Below are 15,916 nucleotides of genomic sequence, written 5' to 3'. Positions count from 1 at the left end.
CCACAAACCATGTTCTTGTGCAACAACGTTTTCAAGCCTTTGTAACTTAGATGTCCATATGCGACAATTCTTGAGCTTTTGTGTGAAAACACTAATAATATTGTGCTATTGAAGAGGCTTGAGTTTAAGGCAGCAAAATGAACATCCTATTGGCACTCATGTTAGTTGGAATAATCAAACCCTTCTCTGGATGAAACATCTTGCATCTCTCTCTCTCACACACACTGAGATGTTTAGATGTTCGTTAATGTTAATATTTGTATATAGAATATTCCTTAGTCTGTTTAAAATAGAATAAAATATACATTAGCATATTATGTAATTAATTGTATAAGTTGTAAATTATACTGTATGATAAAGTCTCCGTCGTGCTATCGAAACACATGTTTTATTCAAATATTTCTCACTCTCTTATATATCAACTTGCTATCGAAGTCTTGTTTAAAATCCAGCGGGTCAACTGCTATCAGGTTTCCGCTATATTGGACCAGCACCATTTGTTTCCATGCTTTAGATGTTCAGTCTTGGGCGTGAGGATGTGTGTTAAGAGTTTCACATCAGATAATATATGATCTGAATATGTGGTTGTAAGTGGGGACAAACATCATCCTACAAACCGATTTTGTAGAATTGAATTAAGTCCAACCAAATTCATATTCAATTTAGAGAAAATGACAGTGGAAAGCACCTTCCTTGAAAAGACTCAAATATTACTTCTGGAATTATCTTCATGCACAAGGGTCTTTACCACATCAGCTTTTTTTTAAAGAATGTACGGTGTTTTTTCATAAAAGATTTTTTTGGGAGTTATATCATATACCACCAATCCATGTAATCGAAAGTTCTCCTTATTATTCTGTATTATGGTGTAGTCCGGTTGTTAATTCTATGAATGCTGGTAAAATATAAAGTTATGATATATTAAGTTTTAATTGATTGCTTGAAACTTGCAAGTTTCCATCAAAAGATTAATATTTGATCTTTACTATACCATTGTTTAATAGCATTAGACTAAAGAACTTTATAATGGAAATAGTGCATGTGAATAGGATTTTAATTCTAAATCATAGACTTATCTATGTAGACATGAAGTATTGAACAATATAGGTTTGTTACATGAAACTGTATCTTAGTGACAAGTGAAATGAGATTGGTGATGGATAAGGGTTATGATGCCAGCTTGACAATTTTTGTTGTTGTATGCCTCACTTTGTTTTAGTTGTGGATTGTTTTATTTGGAATGAAACTTGAAGTTTATTTTAAAATTTGCAACTAGATAAAATAAGCTATATCATAGGATACCAGTTATACCTTGAGGATGGTTTTAGTTTTGTCCCTTTTTTTTGTGAAAGTGAATTGCATGTTAGGTAACTTTTGCTTTCCAACATGATTGGCTTGAGTTTTTTAAGGCCTTAAGAAGAGATTTAAGGTTGGAGATACTTGTTGATTATTATATTTATACTGGCTTTTTGCTCATTCTAATGCTGACTTTTAGTGAGAAGAGACAAATTCGCAATGATTTGACTGAAAACGGACAGAAGTTGAAGCAAAAATATGATATTCTAACTAGTGATGTTGGATGAATGAAAAGTGTTGGTTGCATTTGCTAGCTTATAAAACTATACTGAAAAATGTAACATGATTGAAATCATAGAGCTGGAATTGATATTCAGCCTTAAAACTGAGATGGACAGTGAATTGGTAGAGCCTAATAGATCATAGTTCAGCCATTAAAGCTTAAAAACAATCAATGCCGAAATCCTTCATACTTTCCGCTTGATTTTTCAAGGCCTTGAAAGCCTTTTAAGCTAGGTGATCCTTGTAGATTATTACTTAGCTTTCTCTTGCACGGTCAATCGCAATCGTAGTTTATGTCCCAATTCCCTCCTATCCTTGTTTTTGGGGTACTTGTTGATCTTACTTTCGCCTGTGTTGATTTTGTTGCAGCCATATATGTTGGAATTGCAGGAGATCTTGGAAATGAGTAATCTTCTCTCTCAGAACTTCGACTCCTTTGGGGAAAAGAGTTTCTTGAAGATAGTATTGGTGAATCTAATCCTTCAACTTCATTTTGTTTCTGAACATGTCTAAGCTTTAGTTGTCTTCTTCCACAATCTTCTACTGCTCCACAATGTGAGCTGAAAACTGACTCTAAATCTTCAAGTTCTTTACTCTTAGAATGTTGCGCGTCAACCCTCTGCTCCATCCAGTACCTCCATCTTCCATTTATTTTGTTTCTTTCTGATTCAGCTGATTTCTAAAAGGATTTTGTTAGTTAGTATGAGACCCTTATTGAGTGAAAATTACAAAGAGTAAAACTAGGCTTAAGAGCTTCTTACCCTATGGTTATATGAGTATTCTTTTACTCTTTCTTTCCTAGTAGCAGCTTCTTTCTTGCTTATGCTAGAAGAATCTACCTCTTTCTTAGTTAAAACGCTGTGATCCCACTTTCTCTCGCTGTTTGAATCCATCTGAAAAATACGAAAACTACGTTTCAGTTCCTAACTTTACAGCTGATGAACGTTCTTAAAAAATATCAATGACCGAGATCTAGGCTGCAGTAGCGGATGATTTTATTCCCACCCTTATGATCTTGTCTCTTGAGCCTTGCATCTCTTCGTATTCACCACAATCCCGTCTTCCTTCAACATTCTGGAGTTTCCTTGCAATGACATGTGACTGGATACTCACAATGGATTGCAAGCACTTCAGAGTATTCATAGCCTGCCGTCTTACAGCTCTGCCACGAATGATAGCCTGAAGCTTCACAATTCCCTTCAATGCCCTCAAAGCTTTCCTCGCCTGCAACATCTCGCAATCAGTGATTAAGAGGAGACTTCACTTTCTTAATCTAATAAGCGGTAGCTTAGTAGAAGAAGAGGAAAAAAATTGGGGAAAAGAGTTTAAGCTAAAACAAAACAAAAAGCGAAATCTTGTACAAAACTCACAAGGTAGCCTCTAAATGCTGTTTGAACTTTGATGGCTGCAGATTCTTCAATCTTCTTCTTGCACTTGTGTGCGGATATTGAAGCATCATCCTTGACTTCTTCTAGTTTTCCTTTACATTGATGAACAGATTGGAACTTAACAACCTCAACTGCAATCTGAGCAGCAGTTAGAGCAGCTTCAGCTGAAGCAATGGCTACTGTTAAAGCATGCCTGTTGTGTTCTTCTTCAGCTTCACTTAACCGTGTTTCTTTTAATGGCGGCGGTGCTTCAATTAAAGGAAATCTCTTGCTCTTTAGCCTCCCAAATACCCACTTTCTTCTTTTCTCCTTCTGAAAACAGGTAATTGTGTCGTCAACACTATAATCTAACGAGGACACTGATTTTGTGAAGCTTAAAATTATAGCTTTTGACAAAAACAAGCAGTTAGTGAAAGTAGTGAAAGAAGCAGAACACTTACCTTCTCTTGAGTGGAATGTGTAAAGATTCTCTCTACAATGCTAAACCAACCCTTCTTGGCCATTTCACAATTTAACAGTGTTTTCAATTGAATCCTCTCTTATGCAACTTGCATTTTGGTTTGTAAATAGACATTTAAATGATTCAAGTGATGGTTTGGTGCAAACCTTTAGCATTAGACTTGTCTGAAAAAGGAGGAACAATTTGCAGAACTTGTAATAGAAATAACTTGTTTTAGACACAACAAGTAGTCATTGCAAAGACCAAAAACATGCATGTTCTCAGACTTTAGTCTTTACAGCACTTTAAAGATTAATGCACACAAACCAAGATAGTTGAAGGAAAAAAATGCATGTGATCTAAATTGAGTGAGATCCAACATCCTAGTAGTTGATTACCTACCCTCAAATGAAATTTCCATAAGTGCTTTTGAAAAAAGCGTTTTAATAGTGTCAGTAAAATCATATGGGTAGCTTTGATATCAGCAAACATTCTTTAATATAGTACCTGATACCCAAGAATGTGGAAACTTTGGATAGTTTTTAGTGACTATGTGCACATATATCAACATACTTCCCCCCGGCTCACAAGTGATCTAATTGATCATTTTATAAGTATTAAAAAAATGAAATAATATTTTTATTAAATTACCCTTATCATGTATTAAAAATGATGAAAGTAATATTAATTAGAGAGTAAAATTAGAAAAGATATATTGAAAATTGAAATTGATCTTTTATTTTAGAACACTCATTTATTTTAAATGAATCACTTATTGTGAGACGATAAAAATATAATTTATGATGATGTGTTGGGTCGTCTTACGGTTTACAAAGACACTATGTAAGAGGTCGCAGTTTAAATGTGACCAAATAAATAGGATTATATTTTGCCAAAGTTTAATTATGACAGATATTTTATAAGGTCATGCTTAGTTATATATTGTCAAAGTTTAACTATAACAAATATTTTATAACACCATACTTGGTTTACAAAGACACTATGTAAGAGGTCGCAATTTAAATGTGACCAAATAAATAGGATTATATTTTGCCAAAGTTTAATTATGATAAATATTTTGTAAGGTCATGCTTAATTACATATTGTCAAAGTTGAACTATAACAAATATTTTATAACATCATATTTAGTTACAGATTAACCGTCTCAAATTTTGAATCTTGTACCATAGTCCGTCTTCCACGCTCTGAAAAACGACTATGATGATAAGGTTTATCTTTACAAAATATGGGGCTTTGGAAACATGTATTCTGCATTCCACGTAAAAGAATATAAAAGAAAGAGACCAACTTTGTTTCACTTTAAAAGACATTGAATAACCGATGAGCTTTCATTGATCCTACCCTTGGTTTCTAAGTATTAATGGAAAAATGTTAAATAAGTAATTATTAAGTTATTCATAAAAGACTCTAATTAGTAAATATGGAGTTTATATGAAAACTCATTTCACTACGCCAAAAACTGGAATAGACAGCGCACCTTAGAGGGCGCTTTATTACAAAAGCGCTCTCTAAAGTGAAGCGAAAAATAAGGAGCAATAGACAGCGCACTTTAGAGGGCGCTTTTGTAATAAAGCGCCCTCTAAGGTGAAGCGAAAAAATAAGGAGGAGATAGAGGGACAACAATACATGGCGCTTTTTATAAAGCGCCCTCTAAGGTTACCCTTAGAGGGCGCTTTTTATAAAGCGCCCTCTAAGGTTACCCTTAGAGGGCGCTTTGAATAAAGCGCTGTTATAAGTCCATGTGCATTTCCAGCTTATAAAGCGCTTCTGGAAAGCCTTAGAGAGCGCTTCCATAAGCGCCCTCTTAGGCCCCCTTTAGAGGGCGCTTTTTTTCCACAAGCGCCCTCTAATGTCCCCTTTAGTAAACATTAAAATTATAACATACTGCGCGTTTTGTTATTTCACTATCTGTTATTTTCGTTCTTTTTCACGTTAGGGTTCTAAGGCGTTTTCCTTCCACCTCTGTTAGATCTACATTATTACTGCGCGTTTCCTCCTTCTACCAATCAAAGGTACACGCTTTGCCCAATTTCTGTTTTATGTTATTGCTTTGTTTTAGCTTTGCCCAATTTCTGTTTTATGTTATTGTTGTCTATGCTACGTTTGTTTCGACCTGTAAAGTTTCAATATTCATAGTCATTTAAATAGTTTGGGTTTATTAGGAAATTGACGGCTGGTTTTTAGTGACCATGATAGCGCATGCAATGGGACTACATTACCCAGTAGTTAGGGTTATACGACCTATGAACATATGATTTTGTGTCAACACCAGTATCATTAGAAACCTAGGTCTGAATGTGTTTGAACTCTTCTGAAATTGTTTTTTGTTTATTTTAATTGTTTTCTTTATTACAGGTAAAATGACTTTTATAATTTTAATTGTTTTTACATTTGTCATCTGATTTTAATTGTTTTCTTTTTTACATGTAAAATGGCTATTATGAAGTCAATCATTCGTGCAAGGGGCAAGGGATGCTCGAAAGTATCAATTGATATTTGTTTAGATGGAGATGCTCTATTGTCGTCAAGCCTCATTCGCGTAGATGATGATGCTGGATATTTGAAAGTATCCCTCTACGACAATGGAACATGTCCATCTAAACATATATCAATTCTATCTTCAAAAGATAAGGGACCAAAAATATAAGGGGATTACGCAGCAAATCGAGTCAGTTGCATAAAAAGAAAAAGGTATAAACACAATTATATGATATTTATGATTTTAATTGTTTTTACATTTGTCATCTGATTTTAATTGTTTTCTTTTTTACAGATAAAATGGCTATTATGAAGTCAATCATTCGTGCAAGGGGCAAGGGATGCTCGAAAGTATCAATTGATATTTGTTTAGATGGAGATGCTCTATTGTCGTCAAGCCTCATTCGCGTAGATGATGATGCTGGATATTTGAAAGTATCCCTCTACGACAATGGAACATGTCCATCTAAACATATATCAATTCTATCTTCAAAAGATAAGGGACCAAAAATATAAGGGGATTACGCAGCAAATCGAGTCAGTTGCATAAAAAGAAAAAGGTATAAACACAATTATATGATATTTATACATAGAAAATGTTAATTCTTGATCTTATACATCACCTAACTAATTTTATGATATTTTAGGTTCATGCTATTGATATTGAACAAAAAGAGGTTGTTGCTAAGAAGACTGCTGCTACCAAAAAAAACATACATCTCAGAGATGCTTTTGCTACTTAGTTTTATTTCTTTTTAAGTTATGAATTGGTTGTATATAGAATCTTTAGAAGTTAAACGATTATATATCAGTGGATTGTTGTATATGTATGGATTGTTGTATGTAAGGCTTGTTGAATGCAATGTGTGAAAAAGGGCTTCAAATTATATAGTTTTGGGTGTACTACTTCAATATACAGGTTGTCTAAAATAAATAAAAAAATATAGCGCTTTTTAAAAAAAAAAATTTAAATAACCACCCACTTTAGAGGGCGCTTTTACTGGAAAGCGCCCTCTAAAGTGGAAACATTTAAGGGTTTAGAGGGCGCTTTTACTGGAAAGCGCCCTCTAAACCCTTAAAAGTTTCCACTTTAGAGCGCGCTTTCCAGTAAAAGCGCCCTCTAAACCCCTTAAATGTTTCCAAGCGCCCTCTAAAGTGGCCCTTAAAGGTCTTAAAGAGCCACTTTAGACAGCGCTTTCACTAGGAAAAAAAGCGCCGTCTTTATCTATGCCAGCGCCAGATTAGAGGGCGCTTTAAAGCGCTGTTATAGGCCAAAAAAAGCGTCCTCTTTTCCCTTATTTGGCGTAGTGATTTATTAGAATAATATTTAAATCAAGGTTAATTGTTGATTAAAATAAAATAAATATTATGTTGATAATGACATATGAGAGAAAAAAATCATTGGATAGGATATAAAATATATTTAGATACAGAAGAAAACTTTGAAATAATTTATTTAATTGTAAAATAATCAATAATCATATAAATTTAATCGTATTAAATAATGATACAAAAAAAACGTGAGATGGAGATTAAAAAATAATGATATTTGAAAATAAGAATTTTGTTTCTCAAATAATTAATTAAAATAAAATAGATATTGTGTTGATAGTGATATGTGAGATAAATAAATTGTTAATTTTATTAAAATTAAAAAATAAATTATTAATATTTTTAGTGATGATAAATAAATAGAGAAAAAAAAATTAAAATGAAAGCGAGAAAAAGAAATATGAAAGAGATTTGAAATTTTAATCAAGATAAAAATGACTTGTTTACTTAAATAACAATTTCTTAGTGTAAATAATCAATAATGAAAGGATAATTTAGAGAGTTCATACAATTTTAATGAATTGATAGTTAATATTTTACTTTTTAGAACGACCTCGTCTATTTATATCAAATTTATTTTAAATGTGTAGTTTTATGTTATCAAATTGACGGTTAGATTAAATTCTATTATATACTTCAATTATTATTATAAATAATTATAATTAATTTTTATTATTATAGTTGATTGACTAATTTTTATAAACAACTTGTTAAGCAAGATGTCTTGTAATGTGATACAACTTGTCTCTGTTTATTTCCGACACGTGCAAATATGCTTATTTGAATTTCGTTTTAAGGTTTTGTATTCGGCCGTTTTCTTTTTAAAAGTTCTATAAGAGACATGTTTTAAAAGGATTTTTTTTGGGAAAAGCCTTTTAAAAATCATAATCGATTTTGATAAAGTTAAATCATTTTGAAAAATATTTTATTATATTTGATTTAGAAAAGATTCAAATATGATATTAATCGCGATGATCATATTTTTCAGTTTCTAAGATTCATCATGCTTTTAACTAAATCTTATTGAACTTTTTCGACTGGATCTTTTGTACTATTTAAGGGGATGACTCTTCTTATTTGAAAACTTGCCATTTTTGAAGATTTTAGTTGTTTACTGAGAGAGTATTATGAAAAAGACATTGAACTGAGAGAGTTCAATTGACATAGTTGTGTACTATTGGCTACTTGATTTAATGAATTTTCTTTCCTTGGGCTACAATCCTCCAGACGTAGGTGACTTTGCACCGAATTGTTTAATAATTATTTGTGTTATTTATTTTGTTTTTCTAATAATTCTTTTTAGATCACATTGTCTCACAAGTTGTCTCAACATTGTGTGTGATATCCTTCTACTAACCAAACATCATTTTAATTAGCATTAGAGCATATACCTTATTTTGTTTGGGTGTCTTCCCAAGTTCTTATTAGGTTCAAGATGGAGAATACCAAAGAAGGAGGATCATTTAATCGACCATTGATTCTTGATGGTACTAACTATGACTATTAGAAGGCTTACATGGTTGTTTTCCTAAAGTCCATAGGTAGCAAGACCTGGAAAGCTGTCATCAAATGATGGACTCCTCCAAAGATTATAGATGAAGTTAATACAATGTCTGAAAAATATTGGACACCTGCTGAAGATTAAGAAGCGCTTGGAAACTCTCGTGCTCTTAATGGTATTTACAATGGTGTTGACAAAAATATTTTCAGAATCATCAATACCTACATTAGTGTTAATGATACTTGGGATACTCTTCAAGTTGCTCATGAAAGTACTTCCAAAGTTCTTAATTCAAGACTTCAACTTCTTACCACAAAGTTTGAAAACCTGAAGACGCGTGAAGATGAAACCTTAAAGAGATTTAATCCTTAATTACTACACGTCATTAATTTCTCAAGAGCCTGACCAACCTGGTTGCTTGAGGAATACAATCAGAGTTACAATAACAAGTCTTGTGTTTACAGAGTTTGCTTCTTGATAAGCAGTTTACAAATAATTTTAAATCAAGTATTACACTTAACAAGAATATTCAATCAGCTTTTGTTCTAAGTAAAAGTGTGAGAAACACGTCTTCTATACACATGTATGATGAGTGTGAATCATTGATAATTTTTCCAACGCTTGTGTATCGAAATCTTCTTATCTTCAATCTTCAAAGACCTTTTTATATAGATGTAAAATAGATCCGTTTGGAGGCTAATTTTGATGTTATCCTCAATGTATTCATTGTATGAAGGTCACTTCATATATAACAATAGAGTGGCGCTAGCAGAGAGTAAGTGAAGTATATTTGACATGAGATGTTTCTTTGATATGAAGTACAATACTTTTTTACATAAAATATATTTGTTTTTATACTTCTATCACATCAAACAAAGTTAACATTTTGATTCAAATCTTTTAGTCAGAGGCTTCTTAAGCAAGTGGATTGAAGCTTAAGTAGAGATCATAGATAGCCTTCAGAACTTTGATGAGACTTAAGAGTCTTTGAAGAACTAGGTTCTTCTCAAACTTTCAAGAGTTTGTAGTCATAACCTATTATCAAAGTTTGAATTCATACATCAGAGTTGACTTGATTGTTCACACGCTTTTATCCTTTGGCTTAGAATCTGGACATCTTCATAGTCAAAATTTGTTTCCAATTTACTATACACTCAGCAAAATGATTAGAATATAAAATTGTTCTCTACATTTTATTATCATCAAACTCAAGGATAGTTGTAGAGACAAACTTGTTATAACAATTAAAACCATCCATTTTCACCGACCAGTGATTCCAAGTTCTAACAGGTTTGGATTTGACATTAGTTACAAGTGTGTCATTAATAAAAACAATATGTTCTCCTTGCGTTTTATGGTTTTAGCATTTTTGCAAATTGAAAAGAGAATTTGGAAAGCATAATTTTTTATATATTTTTAGTTTTTAAAATTTAAAACAAAATTAATTTTAAAAATTATAAATCTCAAAAAATTTATTTTGTAAGGGTCATAAATCTCCATCGCACCATGTTATTTTCCAACGCACTACAAGGGGCTTTAGATGTAATTAGGATTACTAAAAAAAGGGGGATTTTTTAATACATCTTATATGTTTTTTAGGCACCACATAAAAATTCTAAAATACCTCCAGTTTTCATAGATGAACCTCTGAACCCACCAAATACACACTCATCACATACCATTCTAAGTGATGCTTTATAAGTTTGGTTTTTTTATACCAAAGATGCATCTCCGGAATATTTTAAAAAATATATTCATAATTGATCAATTCAGTAGATATTCCGGAGATGTGTCTCTGGAGGATTGGGCTGGATTTTGAAATATTATGTCACCTTTGCATGTCAGATATTTCAGAGATGCATCTCTGGAATAATCTGATAAAAGATACAACTATATGATCACACAATCATTGTTATCATTATTCTTTTCCTCTGCAAACCCTCACCAAAAACCCCTCCATTCTCAATCCATTTTTTCATTCTAAATCTCTAATCTTGTGGTTCATCACATCAAAGGGAGCAAAATAAGTTAGAATTTCAAGTAAAGATCATTTATTTCACACTGCATTGCTCACATTAATCATGTTCTTTGTCTGAAAAAACATGCGTTTTATCCGGAAATATATCTCCGGAACAAGTATGAACATTTTCAGAGATGCATCTCCGGAAGTAGTTTGTGTTCATTTTTGCAATTCTGATTTCAGCAGTGGCATTTATAAACTGTTATGTTGTAATTGTTTTCATTAGATATAATGCACCCTGATGTTCCCCCAAACAAGTTGTTTCTCCGAATGTCCAAGGTGTTGTTGTGAAGGCGGTAGATGTTGACAACCAATTTAAAAGTGAGTGATAGTTTGAATCTTGTGATCAAATACTTCAATGATTCACATAAAGACCTCCAAACTTGGATTTGGTGTGGTTATCGGAAGGTCCGATAATGGTTCGGATGGGAGATGCGTTTTTGTGACAATGACATGCGAAAGAAGCAGGAAATATATAACTCATCTCTGGAATTTTAAAAGAGACGATACTGGTTCAAGAAAATGTGAGTGTCCCTTTAAGGTGTGTGGTTACATGTTGGCAAACAAAAACTAGAGGTTTAATGTCATATGTGATTTGCATGACCATGATTTATTTGAAAAACTAGTCGGTCATCCTAATGTGTGTTGGCTCATGTCTGAAGAGAAAGAATAGGTTGCTGACATGATATTGAATTTGGTTCAACCGAAAAATATACTTGTAACCTTGAAACGGGAAAGACAAAAAAAATATCAAATATCAAGAAAGTGTATAATATTTGGTACCAAACTAACAAGGCGCTTAGGGGGGATAAATCTGAAATGCAGCGATTCTTGAAACTGTTGGATGAAAACAATTATGTGTCTAGGTACCGAACGTGCGAGGATGGAGTTACTGTTAGAATATATTTTAGACTCATCATGATTCCATAATTTTGTTCAACATGTTTCCCAATGTGCTCATACTTGAATCAACCTACAAGATCAACAAGTATAAACTTCCATTAGTGGAGATGGTTGGTGTTACCTCAATTGAGAAGACATATTCTGTTAGGTTTTCATTTTTAGAGAGTGAAAAAGAGGAGAATGCTACATTGAATAATTGATTGGGAAATAATATGAGAGATTTATGTAGAGACTGGACTCCGTGAATCACATGATTCAAAACCAGCATAATAAGATACAAACATCATTTGGTCGGAGCATCACAGATTTAAAGACAACAAACTTTATTCTCAGTTGGTCGGCAATATATCTCGAGCGAGTTTGAATTATATTTTTCACGAGGCTAAACGAGCTGATAATGTAGACTCCGATAGTGCAAAGTATGGATGCACAATTGTGATAACATATGGTCTCCCACTTGCTTGTATTATTGCAAAAAAAGTGAAACTTGGTAGCCATAAGAATGGATGAGGTTTGCACTCATTGGAAGGAAGAGGATTATGTTTGATGATGATAGTGTCATGAAAGAAGGTAAATCGAATATCTCTATTTTGACCGAATGAGAAGTGATACAAGAGATATTTTTGAAAGCCGATGACAACATGAAACTATGCATCAAAGAACAATTAAGGAAGATTCCTTATCCCGAAACCACCGACTTGAAACCACCCTCTAAATAGGTAAAAAAAAAGGTGATCCGAAGAAAATCAAGCCTACACCGAATGACAATTTGACTACACGGTCTCCTTCATATTTTGAACATGTTGATAAAGTTTTTATGAACTCACTAACTCCAAAATCTCAAAAAAAGTGTTTCTAAATGAGTTCGCATTAACAAACCACCTCTTACGCCACCTCCACCAAAGATTTCATTCATTGACGAGATGTCGGTTTCTCTTGCAGATATTAAAGACGAAATTCATTATCTCTTACCTTACAGAGACAATCGAAGAATTGTGAAACTCAAGTATCGTTCACCATCGATTGACAACAGAGGGAAGATTGAGTTCAACAACTTTGAGCTCAAGACGGGTGCATATGTAAGGGCTATGTGGAATACATTTTTCTGTTTCGAAACAAAAACTCTACTTGACTTGAAAGCGACGATTCCAAGATCGGACGAAGATATTCTTAAGATGTTGAAGCGTCCACTTGGTTATTGAAGTGTAATATTGGATTTTATGTTAAAATCATCTATGTAATGCTTATTTTATGTTATGACTGTTAATTTTATTTTGCAAATTCCATATTTTTGGTGTCTGCTTCTGATTCTGGTGTGCAAAAATACAAGAAATGTATATACGGAAATGTATCGGAGATGCATTTTCGGAATTAAAAAAAAACTTAATTTATAGAGTGTCACTCAGAATGACATGTGTTGAGTGTGTATTGGATGCGTTCGGAGATAAATCTCCGAAAACTAGAAGGCAATTTTGTATTTTTTCAAAAAAAATTGTCAGAACAGAACAAAAATGAAAATAATGAAAGCTAGAAGGCAATTTTGTATTTTTCCAAAAAAAATTGTCAGAACAGAAAAAAAATTAAAATAATGAAAGTATTTATATAGTGAAACAAATCTATGTTTGCACAACTTTTTTTTTTTATCGTGCACAAATATTTTTAAAATTGAACTAAATGGAAAATAAATTGAACCTGGTTTTAAAATGAAAATGTTAAAAACAAATTTAAAAATTATTATTAAAAATAAAATTGAAAAAGAAAATATAACGACTTGTATTTTAATAAATAGTTCAATTTAGAAAAAATAATTTTTTAACATCGATATATTAATAAAATAATTTAAGATCAGTTCGGTTCTAGATAATGTGAAACTGTTATGTTCAAATTATTTTTTACTACGATTTGCTTTGTTGCAATTCGGTTTGGTTTTTTTATTGAACTTTATCATGAAGAACCTTAAATACAATAGAGAGAAATTGCTTGAACATACAAGATGGTTTGTGTCCTTTCAACCAAGGTTTATTGTAATCAACATGACCTTATTTGATGATGTGTAAAGTGAGTTAGAGCACAAAACCGTAAATCTTTATTGATTTTGTCATATTTAAACCATAATTAAGTAAGACTCTCAATTGTTTACCTTCAAAATATAAGACGGCTTTGATAATGAATAGTAAGGGTGAAAATCTATTTGTAACCTATACCAAAATTTGGTAACTCTATGAAACACTTTGGTCGATGAGCGTATGTATTAGATTAAAACATTCCACTATATAAATATTGAAAATCACTAGCTAAGACAAAATGAACCAAATAAAAAAGAGAACTTCGTACCTTGAATGTCATTACTAACCTTTTTGCTAGAAAGTCATACACCAAAATTAAAATTGTTTGCAACATCAAAATATTATAAATTTAACAATCTTAGTATTTTAATTAGATATAAATAAAATGTTGTACAAAGTTTTCTTTCCTTTGTAATGACCAGCTAGAACTTCTTCAATACTTTTCTCCTGCACTTCTAGCATTGTCTCCATCTGTTATAAACACTGAATAATTACTACTAGTTTTGAGAAATTGAGTGTCCAATGAGTAAATTACTACTAATTTAGAGTTAGTTTCACCTTTGAGAAATTTAGTGTCTAATGAGTAAGAATATGTTCTTTTCCTTGTGTTTGTTATATATGTTGTTTTCTTTTTGGGGCTTGTTATGTACTACTACTTGTATAAATATTGTATTTTGGCCTTTGTGTTTGTCTTTTAACCTTTTGTGTATCTTTTTGTAAGATTTCTATTGCTTTATACTTTTTTTCGTGCTTTGATCTCTGCTTGTGGAAGTAAGATGGCTATTGCTCCCGACTATTTATAGTCATTCTTAAAAAACAATATATAAGTCAAGACTCAAGAAAAAAAAATCTAGGAATTGAATCTATTTTTTGACATGAGAAATTATAACATACCTCTAAAATGGTAGAATCAACTTCAAAATTTTATTATCCAAACGGTTCATGTTTAGGAACTTTCAAATTTTGAAATTCTTGACAATTCATCTCAGCATGCCATGGAACCCTACACCGTGCACAGAATAATCTATGACAATACGGACACTCGCAGCTCGTTACAACGACTTCTCCGCCGGAATTATCATTCACCAACAAAATAGAACAATTCTCAAATGGACAATACATCTTCTGTTCCAATGGAATTTTAGACTTATACTTTGTGAATTTCCATCGATCAATAAATTCTCTAGAAATGATATTTACCAAATGTTCTGGCTTCAATTTGGTATAACAATTTGGATTTGGACAAGTCACTTTAACAACGTTGTTGTTTATTTGAGATTCAACATATTTGGAAATACAACCAACGCAAAATGAGTGGTTGCAACTATTGCTTTTGAACATATCAGGATCTGCTTTCGAGTTACAGCATATACCACATAAGCTTCTTGAGGACTCACCACTGATAATCTTTTCTGGCTTGATATTCACTGTGAGTGCTGGCTTCTTCTTCTTTTCATCATTGCTTTCTGAACGAGGTTTTCTCTTCACGGATTCTAGTTCTGAGGGTTCTTTTTTCACTGGCAGTGGCGAGAGTGAGCTCATGATCGATTCAATTTTGCAGTGGAATATGAATTCTCGCACAACTTGAAAAAGTATGAAAGGAATAATATAGGAATAGGGTTTTGACTTATGACGGTTACTCCTTAAAGAGATTTTAGGGTTTTGATATTTATTAATAATAATAATAATCAATTAAATGACAATTATTAGTAACATTCAAAAAACTAACATTTCCGGGTTTTCAAATTTTTTTTAACCAGATAGTTAACCATTCAAGATGATATTAAAATTTGAGGTTAAACCAAACACTTGGCATAATTGGGACTTGTCAAATTCTGATCAACACCAAAATGAATGATTAGTCAATCACGTTTTCAAATGGATTGATTGCATAGCCTATTAAGATAGAGTGAAGTTCTTTAAAAAAAAGGTAGGTGCAAAAATAATCGCGAAAAAAGGTATTAGAACTTCATTCATTACATTGCACTCTTAAAGATCTTGTTTTGTTTCTAGTTGTGCGAGAGATCATATTCCATTTGTTTCTATTCGTATGAATTTCATTTCATTCCATCACTTACTATCATATTTATTTCCCTTCAATTTGGGCTAAATAAACAACTTGTCTTATTCCGCTCTAAAATTTTCAAACAATGGAATTGAACATTCGTTTCGCTCCACTTCATTCCGCTA

At 32.2% G+C, this 15,916-nt stretch overlaps 2 protein-coding genes across 2 annotated transcripts; both read right to left on the bottom strand.

Moving 5' to 3' along the window:
• Positions 1–1,547: 1,547 nt before the first annotated feature.
• LOC127084625 (protein IQ-DOMAIN 11) lies at positions 1,548–3,783 on the bottom strand. The gene is made up of 5 exons (XM_051025114.1): positions 3,407–3,783; positions 2,949–3,278; positions 2,584–2,802; positions 2,340–2,471; positions 1,548–2,257 (listed from the first exon to the last, which is right to left on the bottom strand). The coding sequence occupies exons 1-5, from the start codon at positions 3,467–3,469 to the stop codon at positions 1,853–1,855; spliced, it is 1,149 nt and encodes a 382-aa protein (XP_050881071.1). The 5' UTR covers positions 3,470–3,783; the 3' UTR covers positions 1,548–1,852.
• Positions 3,784–14,653: 10,870 nt separating this feature from the next.
• LOC127080646 (E3 ubiquitin-protein ligase RSL1) lies at positions 14,654–15,324 on the bottom strand. Its single transcript, XM_051020956.1, has one exon. The coding sequence runs from the start codon at positions 15,266–15,268 to the stop codon at positions 14,654–14,656; it is 615 nt and encodes a 204-aa protein (XP_050876913.1). The 5' UTR covers positions 15,269–15,324.
• Positions 15,325–15,916: the final 592 nt, after the last annotated feature.

This window comes from Lathyrus oleraceus, chromosome 5, assembly GCF_024323335.1.
Source record: "Lathyrus oleraceus cultivar Zhongwan6 chromosome 5, CAAS_Psat_ZW6_1.0, whole genome shotgun sequence".
Lineage (NCBI taxonomy): Eukaryota > Viridiplantae > Streptophyta > Magnoliopsida > Fabales > Fabaceae > Lathyrus > Lathyrus oleraceus.
The sequence above is the reverse complement of the archived record's forward strand: the minus strand, read 5'-3'. Positions and strand labels throughout refer to the sequence as shown.

Coding starts and splice junctions, on each gene's coding strand:
- LOC127084625 (XM_051025114.1), bottom strand. CDS start 3,469: ATGGCCAAGAAGGGTTGGTTTAGCATTGTAGAGAGAATCTTTACACAT. Junction 2,803..2,948: donor CAGCATTTAGAGGCTACCTT/GTGAGTTTTGTA, acceptor GAGATGTTGCAG/GCGAGGAAAGCTTTGAGGGC. Junction 2,472..2,583: donor CAAGAGACAAGATCATAAGG/GTGGGAATAAAA, acceptor CGTATTTTTCAG/ATGGATTCAAACAGCGAGAG.
- LOC127080646 (XM_051020956.1), bottom strand. CDS start 15,268: ATGAGCTCACTCTCGCCACTGCCAGTGAAAAAAGAACCCTCAGAACTA.